At 37.9% G+C, this 17,415-nt stretch overlaps 1 protein-coding gene across 1 annotated transcript; it reads right to left on the bottom strand.

Annotated features, from left to right (window-relative positions):
* Positions 1 to 7,128: 7,128 nt before the first annotated feature.
* tcea1 (transcription elongation factor A (SII), 1) lies at positions 7,129 to 17,003 on the bottom strand. The gene is made up of 10 exons (XM_036597450.1): positions 16,795 to 17,003; positions 14,641 to 14,703; positions 13,025 to 13,130; positions 12,824 to 12,926; positions 12,185 to 12,330; positions 10,997 to 11,053; positions 9,685 to 9,839; positions 9,395 to 9,541; positions 7,819 to 7,890; positions 7,129 to 7,703 (listed from the first exon to the last, which is right to left on the bottom strand). The coding sequence occupies exons 1-10, from the start codon at positions 16,867 to 16,869 to the stop codon at positions 7,695 to 7,697; spliced, it is 933 nt and encodes a 310-aa protein (XP_036453343.1). The 5' UTR covers positions 16,870 to 17,003; the 3' UTR covers positions 7,129 to 7,694.
* Between the last annotated feature and the right edge of the window lie 412 nt (positions 17,004 to 17,415).

The raw sequence follows: 17,415 nt of genomic DNA, 5'->3' as shown, positions 1-17,415 counted from the left end.
ACCTGAAAAAAGACACTCAGGTCCTCCAGGTCACTGGATTAAAAAAAAATGTCTCAAATCTCCTGAGGGCTCAACACCACAAGTACTGCTACAGATCAACATAGCAAGATGCTCCAAAGGATTTACCAGTGTGTTTTTGGTGTTTTTAAGAAAAAAATCTATTTTATTTGTGTTATGATTTTTTTTAATTATTGTTTTTAATTACCTTTTTTTGTATTCTGTTTGAAAGAAGAAGTGAACCCCCTTGTGGGCTATTTACAGTATATACAGTAGATATATTTATTGAATTTGTAATATATTTCCTCAACAATCTTTCTTGTCTTACAATATTTAAAGAAAAGGGAATTATGGGTAACAGGACGTGCCCAGTTCTGAACACTGCGTATGAGAATCAAAGCTCAAGTCAAGGCAACACATCAGCTTTAGTCACAGGAAACTGTGTGAGGTACTGTAACGATCCAGCTCCACATATTCCACTACCTGTTCCTCTCATAATCACTTGGCATCTCCAATTGGAAAAGACATTTTGCCATATTAATTTTTTTTTTTCTTCAAATCAGTGTTAAAACAGAAAGTAAAAAAGGCTGAAATGTAAAAGCAGATTTAGTAATACATATGAAAAAATGAATGGAAATGATCCTAAAATTTCTGGATCATAAATGCTAACATGTCCAGCCTAATCAGCAGATCCAGTCTTTCATACTTACTGATTTTTATTCTCAAGTATTTATTTCACAAGTGTATTTCTCAATAGCATGAAAATGGCATGCTGCACCCTATATAATCCTGTGCGTAATCGGACAGGATCACAGTGTTTGTTGTCTTGTCGCTGTACTCCAGCTCATTGGATTAAAAATGACACAATGCGTATTGGTTTAAAGGGCATTTTAGCTTTAATTGAAGTGTATTCACATCTACTTTTTTTTGACACTGTGTAAAGCGTCCTTGGGTTTGTGAAAGGCGCTATATAAGTTGAACTTATTATTGTTATTATTATTATTATTATTATTATTATTATTATCACTTTGGTTCACACATGTAGAAATCACAGTTCTTTCATTCTTAGATGCTCTAAATTCAGGGGGACCACAGAGAATTGGACACATCTTGTTGAACTGTGTTGTTGAACACTTGGTTGAAGTTCGGACCAAGCAACATACGGTTGTAGTATGAGAAGAGGTTGTATGACTGTAGGAGGGGAGAGAACTCTGAGAACTTTGGCTGGAGTTCTGGACGGCTTCTGTTCTAAGCTAGAAGACCGGACCCCACCTTGATGAACAGAGATAGGACTGAGGAACAGGGAGGAGATCAGGAGGTGGTGGGATGTAAAGTAAAGGGTAGAGAAGGATATTTATAAGAAAATTAGGAAGACAGGTGGAGGAGCTTCAGGCGTGGCCCTCCTCTCAAACTTTAGTTAATTCATAGCTCCATATAAAAGGCTGTGAGTTGATATGTAGATGTGACAGTCTGCACCTTAATAGTTCTATTTATTCATAATCCACTGAGCTGGAGTACAGAGCCAAAACTAAAACTGTGTCACTGTCCAGCTGCATACAGACTACTCTGTGTGAGCAATGATTACCACACATGTAGCTCACCTACATCAAAAGATGTGTAACTAGAAGTTCTCTTGTGGATACTGAAGTATTACAATCATCCAAATTACTTAAACAGTCTTGAGAGGAAGAGAACGCTTTTAAAATGCAGGTGTTGTACTACAGTATCAAATATGATGACCAGTGTTTCCCAGTCTTGGTCCTGGAGTGCCCCTATACTGCAGGTTTTAGTGTATTTCTTGCGTTATCACACCTTATCAGCTAAATAACAAGCCATGTTATAGTTCAAAGTCAAACAGAAATCAAAATAATGGACCATTTCTACCTTGTTAGTTCACATCCCTGCCCATATTAAGCACGATTCGTCATATAAAAGACAACATTTAATAGACAACACTCTTGTTTTCCTTAGAATATAATGACTTTCCCACCTCTAAATGTTCTCTCATCTTCAGTTACATCACCATGCACCAGCAAACGGGAAAAACAGCATGAATAATATTAATAATATCATGTTTCACCCCCCGCTTCCCACCACCTCCACCTCAGCTAGCTCAGAGACCCTCTCTGACACTGTGTTTAACTAAGAAATCCATGATAGTACAGTAGAAAAATATGCTGTTTTTTTCAGTTGACTTTAAAATGGGTGTGAGAGCACGGAAAACAACTAAAATCTGTTGAGCAGAGCTACTCCAGTTGGAAAGCGACTGGTTGAAAGCATCTCCCAAACTGAGAAAAACGTATTTAGATAGTGTAGAGTTTTATTTCTAGTTTTTTACTAGGACTCTTATTAGTGGGTGACGCCAAAGTAGCCACTTCAGATAAACTGTGTTGTGACTAGTTTACTCTCCAAAACTACTGACTAGAATTGGAGTTGCCAAGTTGTTTTTTTTTAATCTTTTCAGTTCTGTGAATTACTTTGTTGCCTGACTTTTCATGTCGCTCAAAGACAAGATCCTCACTCACTCGGGGAAGTGCCTTGACATTCAATTTTGTGACATCTCTTTTATGGCAATAGTTGAATCAAACTCTTGCCGCAGAAACAGACTCTGGGCCTTTGATCAATTTATAAGATGATTTGTCCTGAAGTGACTTCTGAAATGAATCCTTGCACTTCATTTGTCGGTTTATTTTTTAAAAAAGAATACATCATATGTTTTTTCTTCTTTTTTTTTCATCACTGAAGTCACAACATTTGAAGAAAGAGGGTCACATCTTTGGGATGGAGAGATTAGGACAATTCATAAAGGCTGGTTGATCTGAGTCCAGACGTGCATCTGCCAACATGTATTACATGGTGGTACTTCTACTTGTCTTAGAGTAACTTACTCGATATGTGCAATTTGAGCTGATGGATTCACCACATAGATCAACCTCAAATACAATCTAAGCCAATGGTTTGGAGTGATACTGCCTATAAATGTTTTTTTTTTTTTCCTTTCTTTTTTTGTTGTTGTTCTGTCAAGTACACAAAAAAAGTGTTATTTTCCAATCAGTTTACGAAAAGAGAATACATTTTTAAATTAATAATATGTGAATGTTTACAGTAAAGTTAATTTTGTTTTCTGTTTTATTCAACTGAGAAAAAAATAATGATTTGTGGGCATTTGGATTCTTTAAGATAAAAATAAAGCACAATAATTTTACAGCTTCTGGCCCTTTTGTCTTTGAAAGACAAACTCTCTATTAAACTCACTTTCTTACATCATAAACAAGTGGATATCCAAATATTTTGACATAGTTAACCAAAAAATTTATTTTGCCCTTAGCCTAACTGTAATCCATTAACCAATACATGTTTGATGTCTAAAGTTTGCTTCTTTAGGTTTGCTTATGTGGTTTTAAACTACTGCTACTGTTTTTCTCTTTGCTAATTAGATTTTAGGCCTCTACTACTGCTTTTAGCTATGCAACATACACTTTAGGCCACCACTGCTGTTTTTAGCTGTGCAACATACACTTTAGGCCACCACTACTGTTTTTAGCTCAGCAACATACACTTTAGGCCACCACTACTGTTTTTAGCTGTGCAACATACACTTTAGGCCACCACTACTGTTTTTAGCTCAGCAACATACACTTTAGGCCATTACTACGGTTTTTAGCTATGCGATTTGCACTTAAGGCCACTACTACTGTTTTCAGCTGTGCAACATACATTTTAGGCCACCACTACTGTTTTTAGGTACACAATGTTCATTTAGGCCACTCCTACTGCTTTTAGATGCAACATCCATTTTAGGCCACTACTACTGTTTTAGCTATGTGATGTCCATTAAGGCCTCTATTATGTTTTTTAGCTATGCAGCATCCATTTCAATCAGTACTAGGTATGCAAGTGTGTTTAGCTATGCAACATCCACTTTAGGCCATTACTACTGTATTTAGCTACTCAATATGCACTTTAGGTGACTCCAACTGCTTGAAGCTGTGCAACATCCACTTTAGGCCATTACTACACCCTTAAAAAAGATGGTTCTTCAAGGCTTCTTCAGTAGACAAAGGGACTCATTCAACAATATCTTCCTAAGTTTTGTCTTAAATGTGTTCTTGAGAAAGGTCCTAAAAAAAAGTCTATGTCAGATTCATGACGTGTTCTTAAATCGCAGAACTGTTCACACCTTTGTGCTCTTGAGTGTGTAGATTCTGTTCTTACCTAAGAACAAATCCCTAATAAGAAAACACTGATGAATGTCAGGATCTTCGTAAAAACTGCGTGAGTGGGTATTAAGTAGAAACTTCCTAGGAATGGTTGGTGAATGAGGCCCGTTGGTTCTATATAGAACCATGAACACTAAAATAACCATGTGCATGCTTAAATGGTTCTACAGGTTGATGGAGAATGTGTTTATATGGCTCTGTACAGAACCTTTTTTGAAAAGGGTTCTATATAGCACCAAAAGTGCTATATAGCTATATAGCTAAAGCTATTGTTACAAGCCTGACATTGTGGCAAGGGTTCTTTAGTAAAGGGAATGGTTCTATTTAGAACCATGATTTCATGCTTAAATGGTTCTTTACAGTGTGAAATCGTTCTTCAAATTGATGGAGAACGTTTTGTATATGTAGAACCTTTTTGAAAACGGTTCTATATAGCGCCAAAAGAATTCTGCTATGGCTACGATATCAAGCTTGTAACAACAGAGGAACCCTTTTTAGTGCTTTATAGAACCATTTTCACAAAGGTTCTGTACAGAAACACATACAACACATTCTCCATCAATCTGAAGAACCATTTCACTACGCAAACAAGCCTCTAAGCACCCAAATGGTTCTTTCAGTTCTGTATAGAACCATTGTGTTTACTAAGGAACTCTTGAAGAACCCTCATTTTTAGGAGTGTACCGGTTTTAGCCATGCGGCATCCATTTTAGGCCACTACTACTGTTTTAGCTACCCAACATCCTTTGTTAGCCACTACTACTGTTTTTAGCTATGCGTCGTTCACTTTAGGCCACTATACTGTTTTTAGCAGTAGTTGAAGAAACAAACTTCGGACACCAAACATGTCTTGGCTGATCTATTATAGTTTGGGCAAAGGGAAGATTGTGTAAACTTGATTTCTCAGCTAACAATTCCTTTAACCTTTCATAAACAAGCTCTCCATGATATCCAAATGTTAACTCCTGGGTGGAAACCTGCGCAGTGAGCAGCCGAGTGCAGCGTTCTGTGTTTTTATGGTGGAGAATAATGGTGGGATCTCCACTCCTCCTCTGGAGAGGATGCACCTGGAAACCTCACAAAAGAGCACATACAGCACATTGTCCTCATCGATTCAACGGCACTAAAGCCGAGACATACAGAACAGACAGCATCAACCCTTTTGCCGTTCGAATTGAGGGTCTGCTGTCCTCTAACACCTAAAAATTACTATATAAGACGCTCCAAAGTAGTGTGGTCTTAGAAGGTTGTGAACTGCTGCCTCCAACCTTATTCATATGCACATATGCACATCAAAAACAATCAGTGCACGCTTGTTTGTTATTCAGATGAGGTGCTAATACAAGGGGGCTTGTTAAAACATCAAGGCGGTGGAAGGAAATGCAACAAAACCCATTTGATAACAGTAAATGGGCCAGACGTTCAGACGCGAGACCAGGATGTAGATGTGCTCTGTGAAGGATTTACAGAGACTAAAGTCTGGCTACTCATCTGGCTCTGAAACCACACAGAGAGAAATATGAAGCTCTAACAGCATTTAAACTGAAAAATAAACAATAAACAATTACAAATAACCAAAGCATGAACTGTGGACGAAAGGGACAGCACAGGTCAGGCGAAATAACTCTAAACTGCTACAAAATAAAAGTCAGTCACTGCAAGTGTATAGTAAATTGTGTGAAGTCATTGAATTCATACCTCAGTTGTGTGCAAGTTTGTGCACCCCTTGTCAAATGACGTTTTGATTTTCTGAAAATAAGTTACCCATTCACTAGACAACACACTTCTGCACACTTTAATACACAATTACTGTTTGTTTGCTGAATTTTGCATATTGAAAAAAATGTGGCCTGTTTTTCTTCAATGTCAAGCTCAGCAAATAAACAGTAATTGTGTATTAAAAATGCCTTATTTGATGCTTGAATTTAGCATTTTGAAGCAAATTAAAAACTCACAGTGAGAACTATATCTATAGCTATCTATCTATATCTTTATATATATATACACACATATACATGGTACTCAGTCCGTCCTTGTTAGTCAGTTCAGTGAATTTAGCTAGTGTTAGCTCTCAAAATTTTCTTGCTAAAGTCAAATATATTTAAAATAATATTTTTGTCAGATGTCCTTGTTTTTGGAATTATTGTGCAGAATCGACTCCAACATATCCAGTCACTTGGATTTGGAAGAGCTGACTTCAAACTTCAGGAATCGAATAGCGCTTGAGATGTATTTTTGATTTATAATTTATTGTTTATGGGCGCAACAGTACAATATCACCCCCAACGTTTCCTGTAGTGTATTGCAGTCTGTTGGAATGACCGTGTGCATCATATGAATCTACTATAAATTATTCAGAAACTACTATGAAACTTTTATGAAAGGTTTATTCTGCTGTTACACAGCTAATGGTGATGGCTAAGTAGGTGAAGCAGGTGAGAAATCACCTAACTGGAGAGCTGTGGCCACATGCTGTGTTTGACACGTTACAAAATTATTTTCTGCACTTTCAAGTTACAAAGTGGGAAAAACATGAAATGGAAACACACTAGCTAGCAAACACTGATATGAGTGATTACTTTAATGTTCGTGATGCAGTTACCTTCGACAGTGAACTTTATGGTCAGTGTTATAGTTTTACCAACTACTGTATCTGCATGTTGACTGATCTAAATCGAATCTCGTTCAAAAGTAGTGAAAGTACCATCCTGACTTTCTGAGGAGGAATTCCCAGCTAAGGGGCCATTTTCTTTGATTTTTTTTTTCTTTTGGAGGTGAGGAATTACAATTTACAAGCTTTGGTTGAAAGCAGCAATACAGAACAGAATCTGAAACCCCTGATCCAGAACATTAACATTTACCAGGTGTTCTTAGAGGTGACATCAGTTCAATACACAGAAAAGCAACGCAGTGAGTTTAAAAATGTTTTACTCCAGAAAAGAAAACATGTAAACAGTATAAATTTGCCAATCATGCATATAAATTGAATACATGGGGAAAGGTCTCATTTCTAGCATGTTTCAAAATGTGTCAGACTAAAAGAAAATCAACATTGAGTTATCAATAAAAACAAAAAAGCTACAGCCTTTTCCTTTTACATTTATTGGGTAAAACAGCCTAAGAAAATTAAATAGACTAACTGTTCCTAATTTCTGTTAGGGCAGAGCAAAACGTTCTAAATGTTGCAACTCAATCCCCCCCCCAAAAAAGTCAAAACTACATATAAAAAGTGATGATAAAAGAAACAATGAAACAACATGATCATAGTCCAAAGGCTGAGCCTAGCTATACGTCAAGTTAAAACACAGGACATGAGTTTGTGGACCGAGACAAATCAAATAAAAACATTGATGCTGTCTATTGTGGCTGCTGTACATCGGAGGCCACAGACTTAAAAGTTCCTAATGGTTGACGATACAGAAACATGGTCCAAGAATTTAGCTACCTCTCTGCAAGACGATGGTTCTCTCTCCATCTTCAGCAGAACTGCAAGCAGAAACAGTGTGAGAAACAGTGAGCAGATCAACACGTTTTTAGAACGTCTGTGAAAAGGAGAACGTGATGTGGTTTACAAAAATGATAAAAAGGAATGAAATCTCACCTTCCATCTATTACCACATTCATTGCAGAAAACAAATGTGGTCATCGGCTCATCAGCACTTCGAGTCTGAACCTGAATAAAGTACAGGATGTATAAGACTTAAAGCCAGAACACAGAGGAACAGACTGTGCTTACTAAATAGTCACCATCAATAAGCAAATGCTAGAGCAGGTAAAGCCTGTCCTGTTTTACACAGGTCTGAAATGTATATTTGTGTGGTTGGGAATAAAACAAAGGAATAAACTGCGCATTAGAACTGAATCAAAGCAATGTTGAAGCACAAGGAGATATGTCAAGTTATGCAAAACGTGCCCTTGTTTATTCACAACACTGTAAAATATTTTAGAAACTGTTAAAATGGGACAAAAATACTGTGGCTGTCAACATACTTTGGGGGTAGCCCATGTGTGGGAAACAGTGCCATCACTGAAGCCCTATTAAGTTAAGGATGGGTCTGATATAGAAATGGAACCAATACAACACCCAGTACTGTACTGAGCAACAGCCTAACGCTACCACAAGAACAACTGAGTAAACAAGTCAATATCGTGTTATTTTCAAAATACATCATGGTATCATGGCTTGAGAGGATGTTAACTAACTTACTGCTTAGTTAATTGTTCTGAATTTTCAACTGAAACCAATCTCTCAGTAAATTACATACATTGCAGTTAACTGTGAGATCATGAGTACAATGTGGAAAGTGCACAAAAAAAGATTTCAAAAAATAATAATAAAAAAAAGTCACAGCTATTTTATGGACATTATACTGTTTCATGCATGTAAAGTTTGTTATCCATCAAAGAGTTGTATGCAATTTTTTTTGGCACTTCTGGTCAAATTACATGTTCTGTTCATTTTCTGAATGAAAAGTTTACACACCCTTTACAGAGAACACACTTCTACATATTTTAATGCACCGTTACTGTTTATTTGCTGAATTTAACATTTTGGAAAAGAAAACATAGAACGGGAACTGTGCAAACATTTTGGCACATTTATATTTTGTGCTTTGTTTTTTTTGAAATGTGAAATTCTGCAAATAAATAAAAATTGTGCACTAATTCTTGAAGAAAAATAGAACAAAACTAGTTTGTCACTTTCATTAAAAAATAAATAAGGGCGTTCAAACTTACTGCTAAAAATATCACAAACTGTAAAACACTATCAAGGTGTTTCAATCACAGTATACCAGTATAAATGATACATCGACAAAGACTATTATATTCTATACCAAAATTACAATTTTTTCATTTTACATCTCATTTTGCACACATTTGCACTGCAAACAGTATTTCTTTCTTTATTTCTGTCTTTATTTATAGGTTGTGTATAAAAGTTTAACTGAAAAAAGTTGTATAAGTTGTATATGTTGTTGGCTATGTATTTCTTATTATAGTAGCACAACTAAAAAAAACTAATTTTAAAGCTTAGTATCCTGCATTAGTGTCAGATTAGAACAGAGGTGTTGTGCCATCTGTAGTCCGACACAGCGGCTGAATCTAGGCCTAACTAGAAGTGTACACGAGTACCTTTAGCTTAGCTACAGCTACAGTAAACTGCTGTGCAGACGTACCTGTGTGTAGGTGCAGTTGTGCTTTTTGCATTTCCCGCAGGTGAACAGGTCAGTCTGGGTGCCTCCAGTTTTGGCCATCTGGTGGTCCCTGATAGCCTCTTTGGTCAGATTCTTCCGCATCTCTTTCAGTTCATCGCTGGCCATTTCCTGTCAAAATTCACACTTCGTCATCACAGCTCAAAAGCTTCACAGCCATAAAAAACAGAACATGCGGCGAAACGTGTGTTTTAAGATGACAAAAACAACAACAGTTAAGGAAATTTTCCACTGAAATAAGCAGACATTCTCACCTCTGCGGTCATTTTGGCTATGCGGTTTGGAGGCACGTTGCCACAAAGTACATTCCTCCTCAGGTTGGGGTTCTTGGCATCTTTAAGATTTGAGATTCGGCTTCGGATGCGGTTCTTGTATTTCATGTCGGTGTTCTTGAATTCCAGGAAGATACGTGTCAGTTGGTCAAGGAGTTGCCAAAAACATCATAAGCATAATGCAAATTCTACATAGTAACCATTAAAGACGCACTGCGGTGACAAACGCTTGAATTACAGGACATCATTGGAACTTTCATTGCATTTAGAGGGAGACCTGCATACAGTGCAGCATGTCATGACAAGTTATGTTTTACTGTGTCCTAAAGCCCCAAGAAATGGCTACAACATGTCAAGATGAAGACAATAACAGTCACAGAGCTTTCTTCAGCATGTACGAGCCTTGGCTGTACGCATATGAGACTACGGTGTGCGGTTTTAGTTAGAAACTTTGTTCTTAGCCTGAAACCATGTAATATGCTTTATAAGCAGCCTTTCATCATTCTATTAACCACTAGCATAAAACTAATTTTCACCAACATCCCTATGGAAATATGAAGTGTTGTTAGCGACAAGTAAGCAGTGTTCTATATTCGCATTTGATGCCAATTCTAGCTTAAACACAGGCATGTGAAGCTTGTAACAACCATACAAGTAACATAGTCTTGATTCTGTCATTTTTTACTGCGACTCTTTCTTTAAAGTTCTGAATCTGAAGCCTTCTTATTGAAGCAGCCTTGTCACCAGTTACAAAAATACAAAGTGCGAAACCCTGTGACGTTCACCTGGCAATGCTTCACTTATTTTTTTACAGTTTTTACAGACACAGACCTCAGCTATAACACGCTTTTTCAGAGTTTTCTCACCTGAAGGAATATTTTAAGCAGCACCCACTGCATTTGGGACAAAGAAAAACTCAGCGTGCAGTGTGACGTAAGCTCAGAGAAAAAATGTTTTAAAAACATGCAGATTTTAGTACTTGGACCACTAAATGTTTTTTAAATCAGTTTCTGACAGAATGTCACTACACCTAACAGATTAACTTTGACACTGGAGTTCATCTTTATGTCTGATGTCTTAAGTTTGATTCTGTAGTTAGCACAGAGATTTGCTGCATTTGTGGCACATGTGTGATGATCTAGGCACGCAGCTTTCATGGTGCTAACTGGCTTAAAGCATCTTAGCTGATTAGCTACAGGGTACAGGACTAGACAGACAAAAAATGAAATTTGATTTTTTTACAGAACTATTCCTTTGAAAACTGCTCTCCACAGAATGCTCAAGAAAAGGATATATTCCTCAATTTGTGCGCCAAGTTCATCACAGTCAGCCCCAATGGCGATGTAGTCATCTAATCAGTAAGAGAGTAGAAGGAAAGTCATGCATATGAACAGTGAGAAATGACATTAGCATAAACCTGTGAAACAACTGGTTAAACATTGTGAATACAGCTGTTACATTAAGTTGCACAATTTAGGTGTCATAAAACATACATTTACTCCTCACTCATTTCAACTGTCTGATCTGATCTACAATTTGTCAGTGGGAAAAAATATCACTAGCATTAACAGCAAAACATCGTGTTAAAGGCACTGCTAGCATTTTAGCAAATATTGTTATGTTCAATTGCTTGTGTGATTAAATATGGCATGGATTGAGCTGTTCATTTACGCAAAGTTTCTTTATTATTAATCTTTAACATGCAGCCAAAAAAATGCATGTACAACTGTGTGCAAAAGTTCACTCTTCTGGTGAAATTACATGTTTTGTTTTTTGTAGGTAACACATCTACAGAGAACTTAAATATGGCATTTTTCTGCACACTGTAGTGCACAATTTCTATTTATTTGCTGAATTTAATGTATCAGAAAATTAAACATACAATATGAAATGTGCCATAATTGTTGCGAGAAACACATTTAACGTTACGCCCTCAATATGTTAAATTTGGAATATAAACAGTAATTGTGCATTAAAATGTGCAAAGTTGTGTTCTCTGTAGAGGATGTGTTACTTATTTTCACTTAGGAAGTCAACAAAACATGTAATTTGACTAGGGGTGCCCAAACTTTTACAACTGTACCACCTTAAATAAATGTTTATCTACAAATAATGCAAATGAGAAATATGGTGAACCCCACGTTTTAATTGTGGCAACAGACCAATGCTCTTGTATGCATACACAAAGTGAAAAACTAGAATAATGCTAATAATCATAATAATAATCATAACTGCATGTCTTTCTTATTGCTTGGAAATCAGTGATGAGTTACTGGTCATAATGGTGGCGGCTGAATGCTTTTCAAACTGTAAAAACCCACTACTGTCATCTTATAACATTTAGTTCACCTCAAATGAAATATGACGTGAAATATCACGTGAAATATGAGGTTAGTCAGTAAAGGACTCTTCCTGATCTACCTATTACATGTAGTAGGAAAAAAAAAGTGTGTGTACAGTCATATGAGCCATCACAACTTGCCTCCAGTCTGAAGAGCACTGGACAGCATCTCCCTACACTTCAGACGCACTGAGTCAGATGTGCCTGGCGCTCGAGGGAACGTGGAAATCAGCGTGTTGGGCGTCACTTCAGCAGAGTCACTCCTACTACTGGAATTACTGCTGGAGCTGCAAAACGTAAATAAAGAAGGGAGACACCAAGAGTTAGAGCATAGCACAGAAAAAGACAAAAATACACAGTCAAGCAGATATAAAGATCAAAATGGAATGCTCACAGGTTGAATTCCAGAATGTTAAGAGTGATAAGAGAGAAGAAGAAAAACACAACAATGCTGCCATGTCACAGTCTACAAGCCTGATCTTGTGCTGTGTTTTCACATAACTGCCATGACAATTTCTATGCCGAATCAAATCCATTAAATGATTTTTGCACTTTTTAAAAGCTGCAATGCCAGTTTATCTGGCATATCAAAGCCATAAAAAGATCCCCTAAACTGGGCCAAAATACTAATAAATCAAACAATGGAAAAATGCTGTGTTATTACGTTTTATTATCACATACATACACTTGAATCCTATGGAGTACAGAAAACTGAACCATTAAACATTATACCTGCGTTATTGTGAACAAAAGCATGATTCTTAAAGATGCCGTGTTTACCTTTCCTCTCTGGGCTCGGGGCTATCCTGGGATGGAGACACGACAGGTGCTGCAGGTTCCTTCTTCTTCTCCTCAGAGTTTTTGTCTCCACTAGAAGGCTCGTCTATATGGCAAGTAACATTCATGAACCAGCTGTACTCTAAGCAAAGTGTATATAATTGAAGTAACTTATCTGTTACCTTATACTAGCTTTTAACTTACCCAACAGCTTCTTCCAGGATTTAATAAGAGACTTGGCCAGTGAGGTCACCTCCTCGTCTGTGCTCTGCTTGCGGATAGCGTTCACCGACATTCCAATGCGGGTGGACTGTGAAAAGAAAGCAAAGATGTCCAATCTGATCTGTCCAAGCCAAACAGTGCAAGTTGTGACCTAACCTTATTTCAGCTAAATGTAAAAAATATAACTCATCTTCATTAAGCTGTAAAAATCTGATTTGTTCTTTAGTTTCAATCCAACAAACCTCTGAGGACTCATGTATAAAACAAACCTGAGTTTCATCCTAAATGTGTTATTGAAATAAGTTCTCAGCACTTGCGTATGAGCCATTTATAAAAACAGCGTTCACGAATCGCATACTCTAACGCCTGTAACACAAACTGCAGTTTGTTCAACAGGTTGGGAACTCACATTCATCTACGCACATTTTTATAAATCACTACTCTGACATGGATTTCCACATTCAATCATTTAAAATCAAATCTCTGCATGCAAATGTTTTAAAAATGAGGGCCCTGCAGACCTGCCAACCTTGGGAAAATATTTTGCAAAGCAGAATAGTAACACATACCAAAAAAAAATAAATAAATAAATAAAAATTTTAAACAAATACTCTGCTAAACAAATGGTCATTTCCCCACTCGCCACCATATAATCATTCGCGATTATTCAACGGAGCCTGCTGCTCTCTCTCTCTTCCTGCCGGTGTCCCCCTCATCTGACGTCATGTTTATTTTAACTGTAAGGCGCGCACATACACACGCACACACACACACCTCGAAGTAACTCTCTAAGTAATGTTAATTCTGTGGCACATGCACTCACTTTTTTCCAACCCGCCATGATCTGCTCTTCTCATTACGGTTACAAGTTGCAATAGTAATGAATACAACAATGTATGAATACAACACTGTGAAAAGTCACATTTAACAATTTACAACATACAGACAATATGATTGAACGTTACTTTGCCAACATAAATGTCTGGTGAACAAGCAAGCTAGCTTTCAAATGACACAATATTAGGCTAACGTTATTAGCATGAAATATTTTCCCCAAGGTTGGTGGGTCTGCGTTAAGTTAGCTAACTCAATTCACTATTTCAACTTTCCACATCCACTCCAACCCGTTTACCATCACAAAGGAGTTAAAAGCACCGTCCTCCCTTGTCGAACCAGCGAACAAGACGGATAAAAACCACAGTGTTGCCATTGTTTTGCAGTCTCTTGAAATGAAGGACATTACGCATTTGTCATGATTGGTCGAACTATTCTTCTACTTTTGCTTTTCGGAAGGCCAGACGCTGCTGCTTCTTGCTGTTAGATTTGAGTACCGCACGTGCACAACTGAACTCACAGGCATCATCAGCTTTTTGTGTAGTTTAGAGTGACAAATCAGATCAGCATACTTTGATGTTAAAATGCATACTTGCTATGCAAAATGCATCAAGGTTGGCAGGTCTGCTCCTGGTGTTCGGTTGATGCGAGTTTAAATTTTTTTCCATAGTATTGAGTACTATCTGTGATACTACATTTGGTATTAGTATTGAAATCAGAATTCTGGTGTAACGACAACCCTAATGTCTACAAAGACACAGTACCTGTAAAAGCTCCAGGGTCATGGGTATATTCTTGAGCTCCTTGAGGAGATCCAGCGCCCCTGACTGAATGAAAGACACTCGAGTTAATAAAAAACAGCCCATGGTGATTAAAATTACAGTTGAGAACACAAGCAATTATCTGACCATAATTAAGTCAGGTAATTACTGAAGGGAGTGCTGCTTGTGCTCTTGCCAACACAGAACACCAAACGCCCATCAGCATCACTGCCACATTTAGAGATGCTTTGAGACTCAAATGAAATTACGCTGCTGAGCAAGAAATGTAAACAAATAATGTCGCTTTTCTGGTTTGTATACAGACTTCATGTACGTACCTATCCCATTCAGACTACAGAAAGGGATTCGTGCCAAATTAAAAAAAAACAATCACAGCAGCAGAAAAACGTGAAATGCAATGCACAGATCACATTACTTTTCCACAGTGACATGCAGAACAGGTGCTAAAAAGAAAAAACCTCTACTACACTGTTTTCATGCCACTTGACCTCAAACATTGCATGAGGATTTGCATTTTAAAAACAAAATGCTGAATTTTTGTCAAAACTGAATGGAACCCACCTTGAATGCAATAAAGGCATAACTATACAGCTTTCTACTATGCAGAACTTAAAACAACTTTAAAACAATATAACGGACTTCGAGAGCCAGTGTCCAGCAGAGTCTGGCGATTTGCCTGTTCAAGCACACCTGATTACACCCATGTGTTCATTGTCAGGTTTAGTGGGTGTGTTTGAGTAGAGCAACTACCAAACTGTGCTGGACGCCGGCCCTCCAGGACTGGAGTTGTACACACATGGTTTAAATGCAAGCTTGTGTCTCTTGTTTTGGTTGCGTTTTAATGAGGAAAATACATTTAAAGTACAAAAAAAGAAGTCCAGTAAGTGAAAACACTGTAGTAAAAGTTATGTTTTTCACTTTGGCATGTATTCTGCATGTCACCTGTGGAAAATAAAATGTCATGTGTGCATTGCATTTTACTGTTATGAGTGCATTTAAGTGGGGAAATCTGTTTAAAGTACTGCACAGCACTTTAATGTGGACTGCATTCAATTTTGACATTAATTCAGCATTTCTTGTTTTAAATGCAAATCCTCATGCACTGTTTTTCAGTAACGCAACATGAAAACAGCGTAATAGAACTTTGTTTTTCTTTTTTTGGTACATATTCTACTTTACTTATAGTGACATGCAATGGCATAACTGCACTGCATTTTAGGTTCCACTGTAGTGACTGATTTTCAATTTAGCACAAATTCCTCTCCGTACACACTGCGCCCCTCCAACTAGGGGTACTAATTTTGCAAGGAATTGTTTAAGTGCATCACATAACACTAAACCTTAAGTTAGCAGATAGACTCGCTGTCTGCCTTCGGGGCAGATCTCAGGGGCTGTACCGCAAAGAAAGCTTCGTTAGTTTTTAGCTTAGCTGACGTTAGCTTGCTATCCGGGTACGAGTTAGCTTAGCATCGCTAGTCTGGCACTAATGCACAAACTGTAGCTTTCTAACTTCTTATCAACATAAGTCGCCTTCAACTACGAAACCATGAGGCTAAATAACCGTGCAGCGTATCGACCAAACCTATCTCTGCCATCCTTCACTTCACTGTATTGTGTAGGCTAGTTAACTAGCACTCTGGCTAGCTAAATAATTAGCCAGCACAGTAAATACAACGATTTGTCTTAAAATATATCTGAGCTTAATTAAAAGAACCTAGAAAGAACCAAGCTAACCTGCTCTAGGCACTTTAGCTAGTGCTAACTATCAAGCAAAGTGTTAGTTTAAACCTGTTTTAGAAAAGATGTAAGTTAAATTACAACGGTAGTAGACAGGCTAATATCTTGCGGCTACTCCAAGTTAGCTTCGGGGGTAAAGTCAGCTCCTTATTTCCGTTCCACCTTAAATGGTGCTGGTGCCTCCATTCCGTTGCACTATTTAAGGTGGAACGGAAAAGTCGAATAAGCAACCCTCAGCTACCCAACCGCTGGCGAAAGCGTTAGCATCACCATTAGCTTTATCTGTAATGTTACCATTAGCTCGCCGTTAGCTTTAGTGCTACTCCGTTAGCATTGGCTAGCTGGGCTAACGCTAGCTGCCCGAGTGTTTGTGTTGGCAGTTCATTCATGTCACCTCACCCCGTTCTTCTTCTGCGCCATTTTATCCATCTTCTTAGCGATCCGGATAATCTCCTCCTCTTCTTTCTTACCCATTGTGGTTAGTTTTGTTCACGGATACGGACTTAAAACGGCCTTAAGTGATTAAATGTCTCTCCCGCCTTCAGCGCGCTCTGACTGACTGACCGGCAGCTCGCCGACCGCAGCGGGCAGAAGGCGCAGGCGCGGCTAATCGAGCTCAGCAGAGAGAGAGAGAAGCGGCGGAGCGCAGAAACTTCCAGCGACAGATACGACAAACAGAGAGCAGCAGTTCTGCTCACAGACCGCTTACGAGGCTGAGTTTTTAGGCTGTTAATTCCTAAGGCGCTAAATCCAAACCACACATTCACATACAAAGTCTTCTCAACATTACCGAGCGCGACGGAAATCTACACACACTGCCTGACAGACAGAGCGAAATCTAACGAAATCATCTGGTTTATTCAGAATTTAAATTCTAATTCCTTTCGACTATTTCAAGCACATTTCTACCACATGTGTATGTAAAAATAAGACCAATAACACAGAATTTGCGTTTTACTTCATTTAATACGTGCTTAAAGGGGAACTCCACCGTGTTTTCAAAATTCCACATAATTATAA

The sequence above is a fragment of the Colossoma macropomum genome, unplaced genomic scaffold, assembly GCF_904425465.1.
Source record: "Colossoma macropomum unplaced genomic scaffold, Colossoma_macropomum, whole genome shotgun sequence".
Taxonomy (NCBI): Eukaryota; Metazoa; Chordata; class Actinopteri; order Characiformes; family Serrasalmidae; genus Colossoma; species Colossoma macropomum.
The sequence above is the reverse complement of the archived record's forward strand: the minus strand, read 5'-3'. Positions and strand labels throughout refer to the sequence as shown.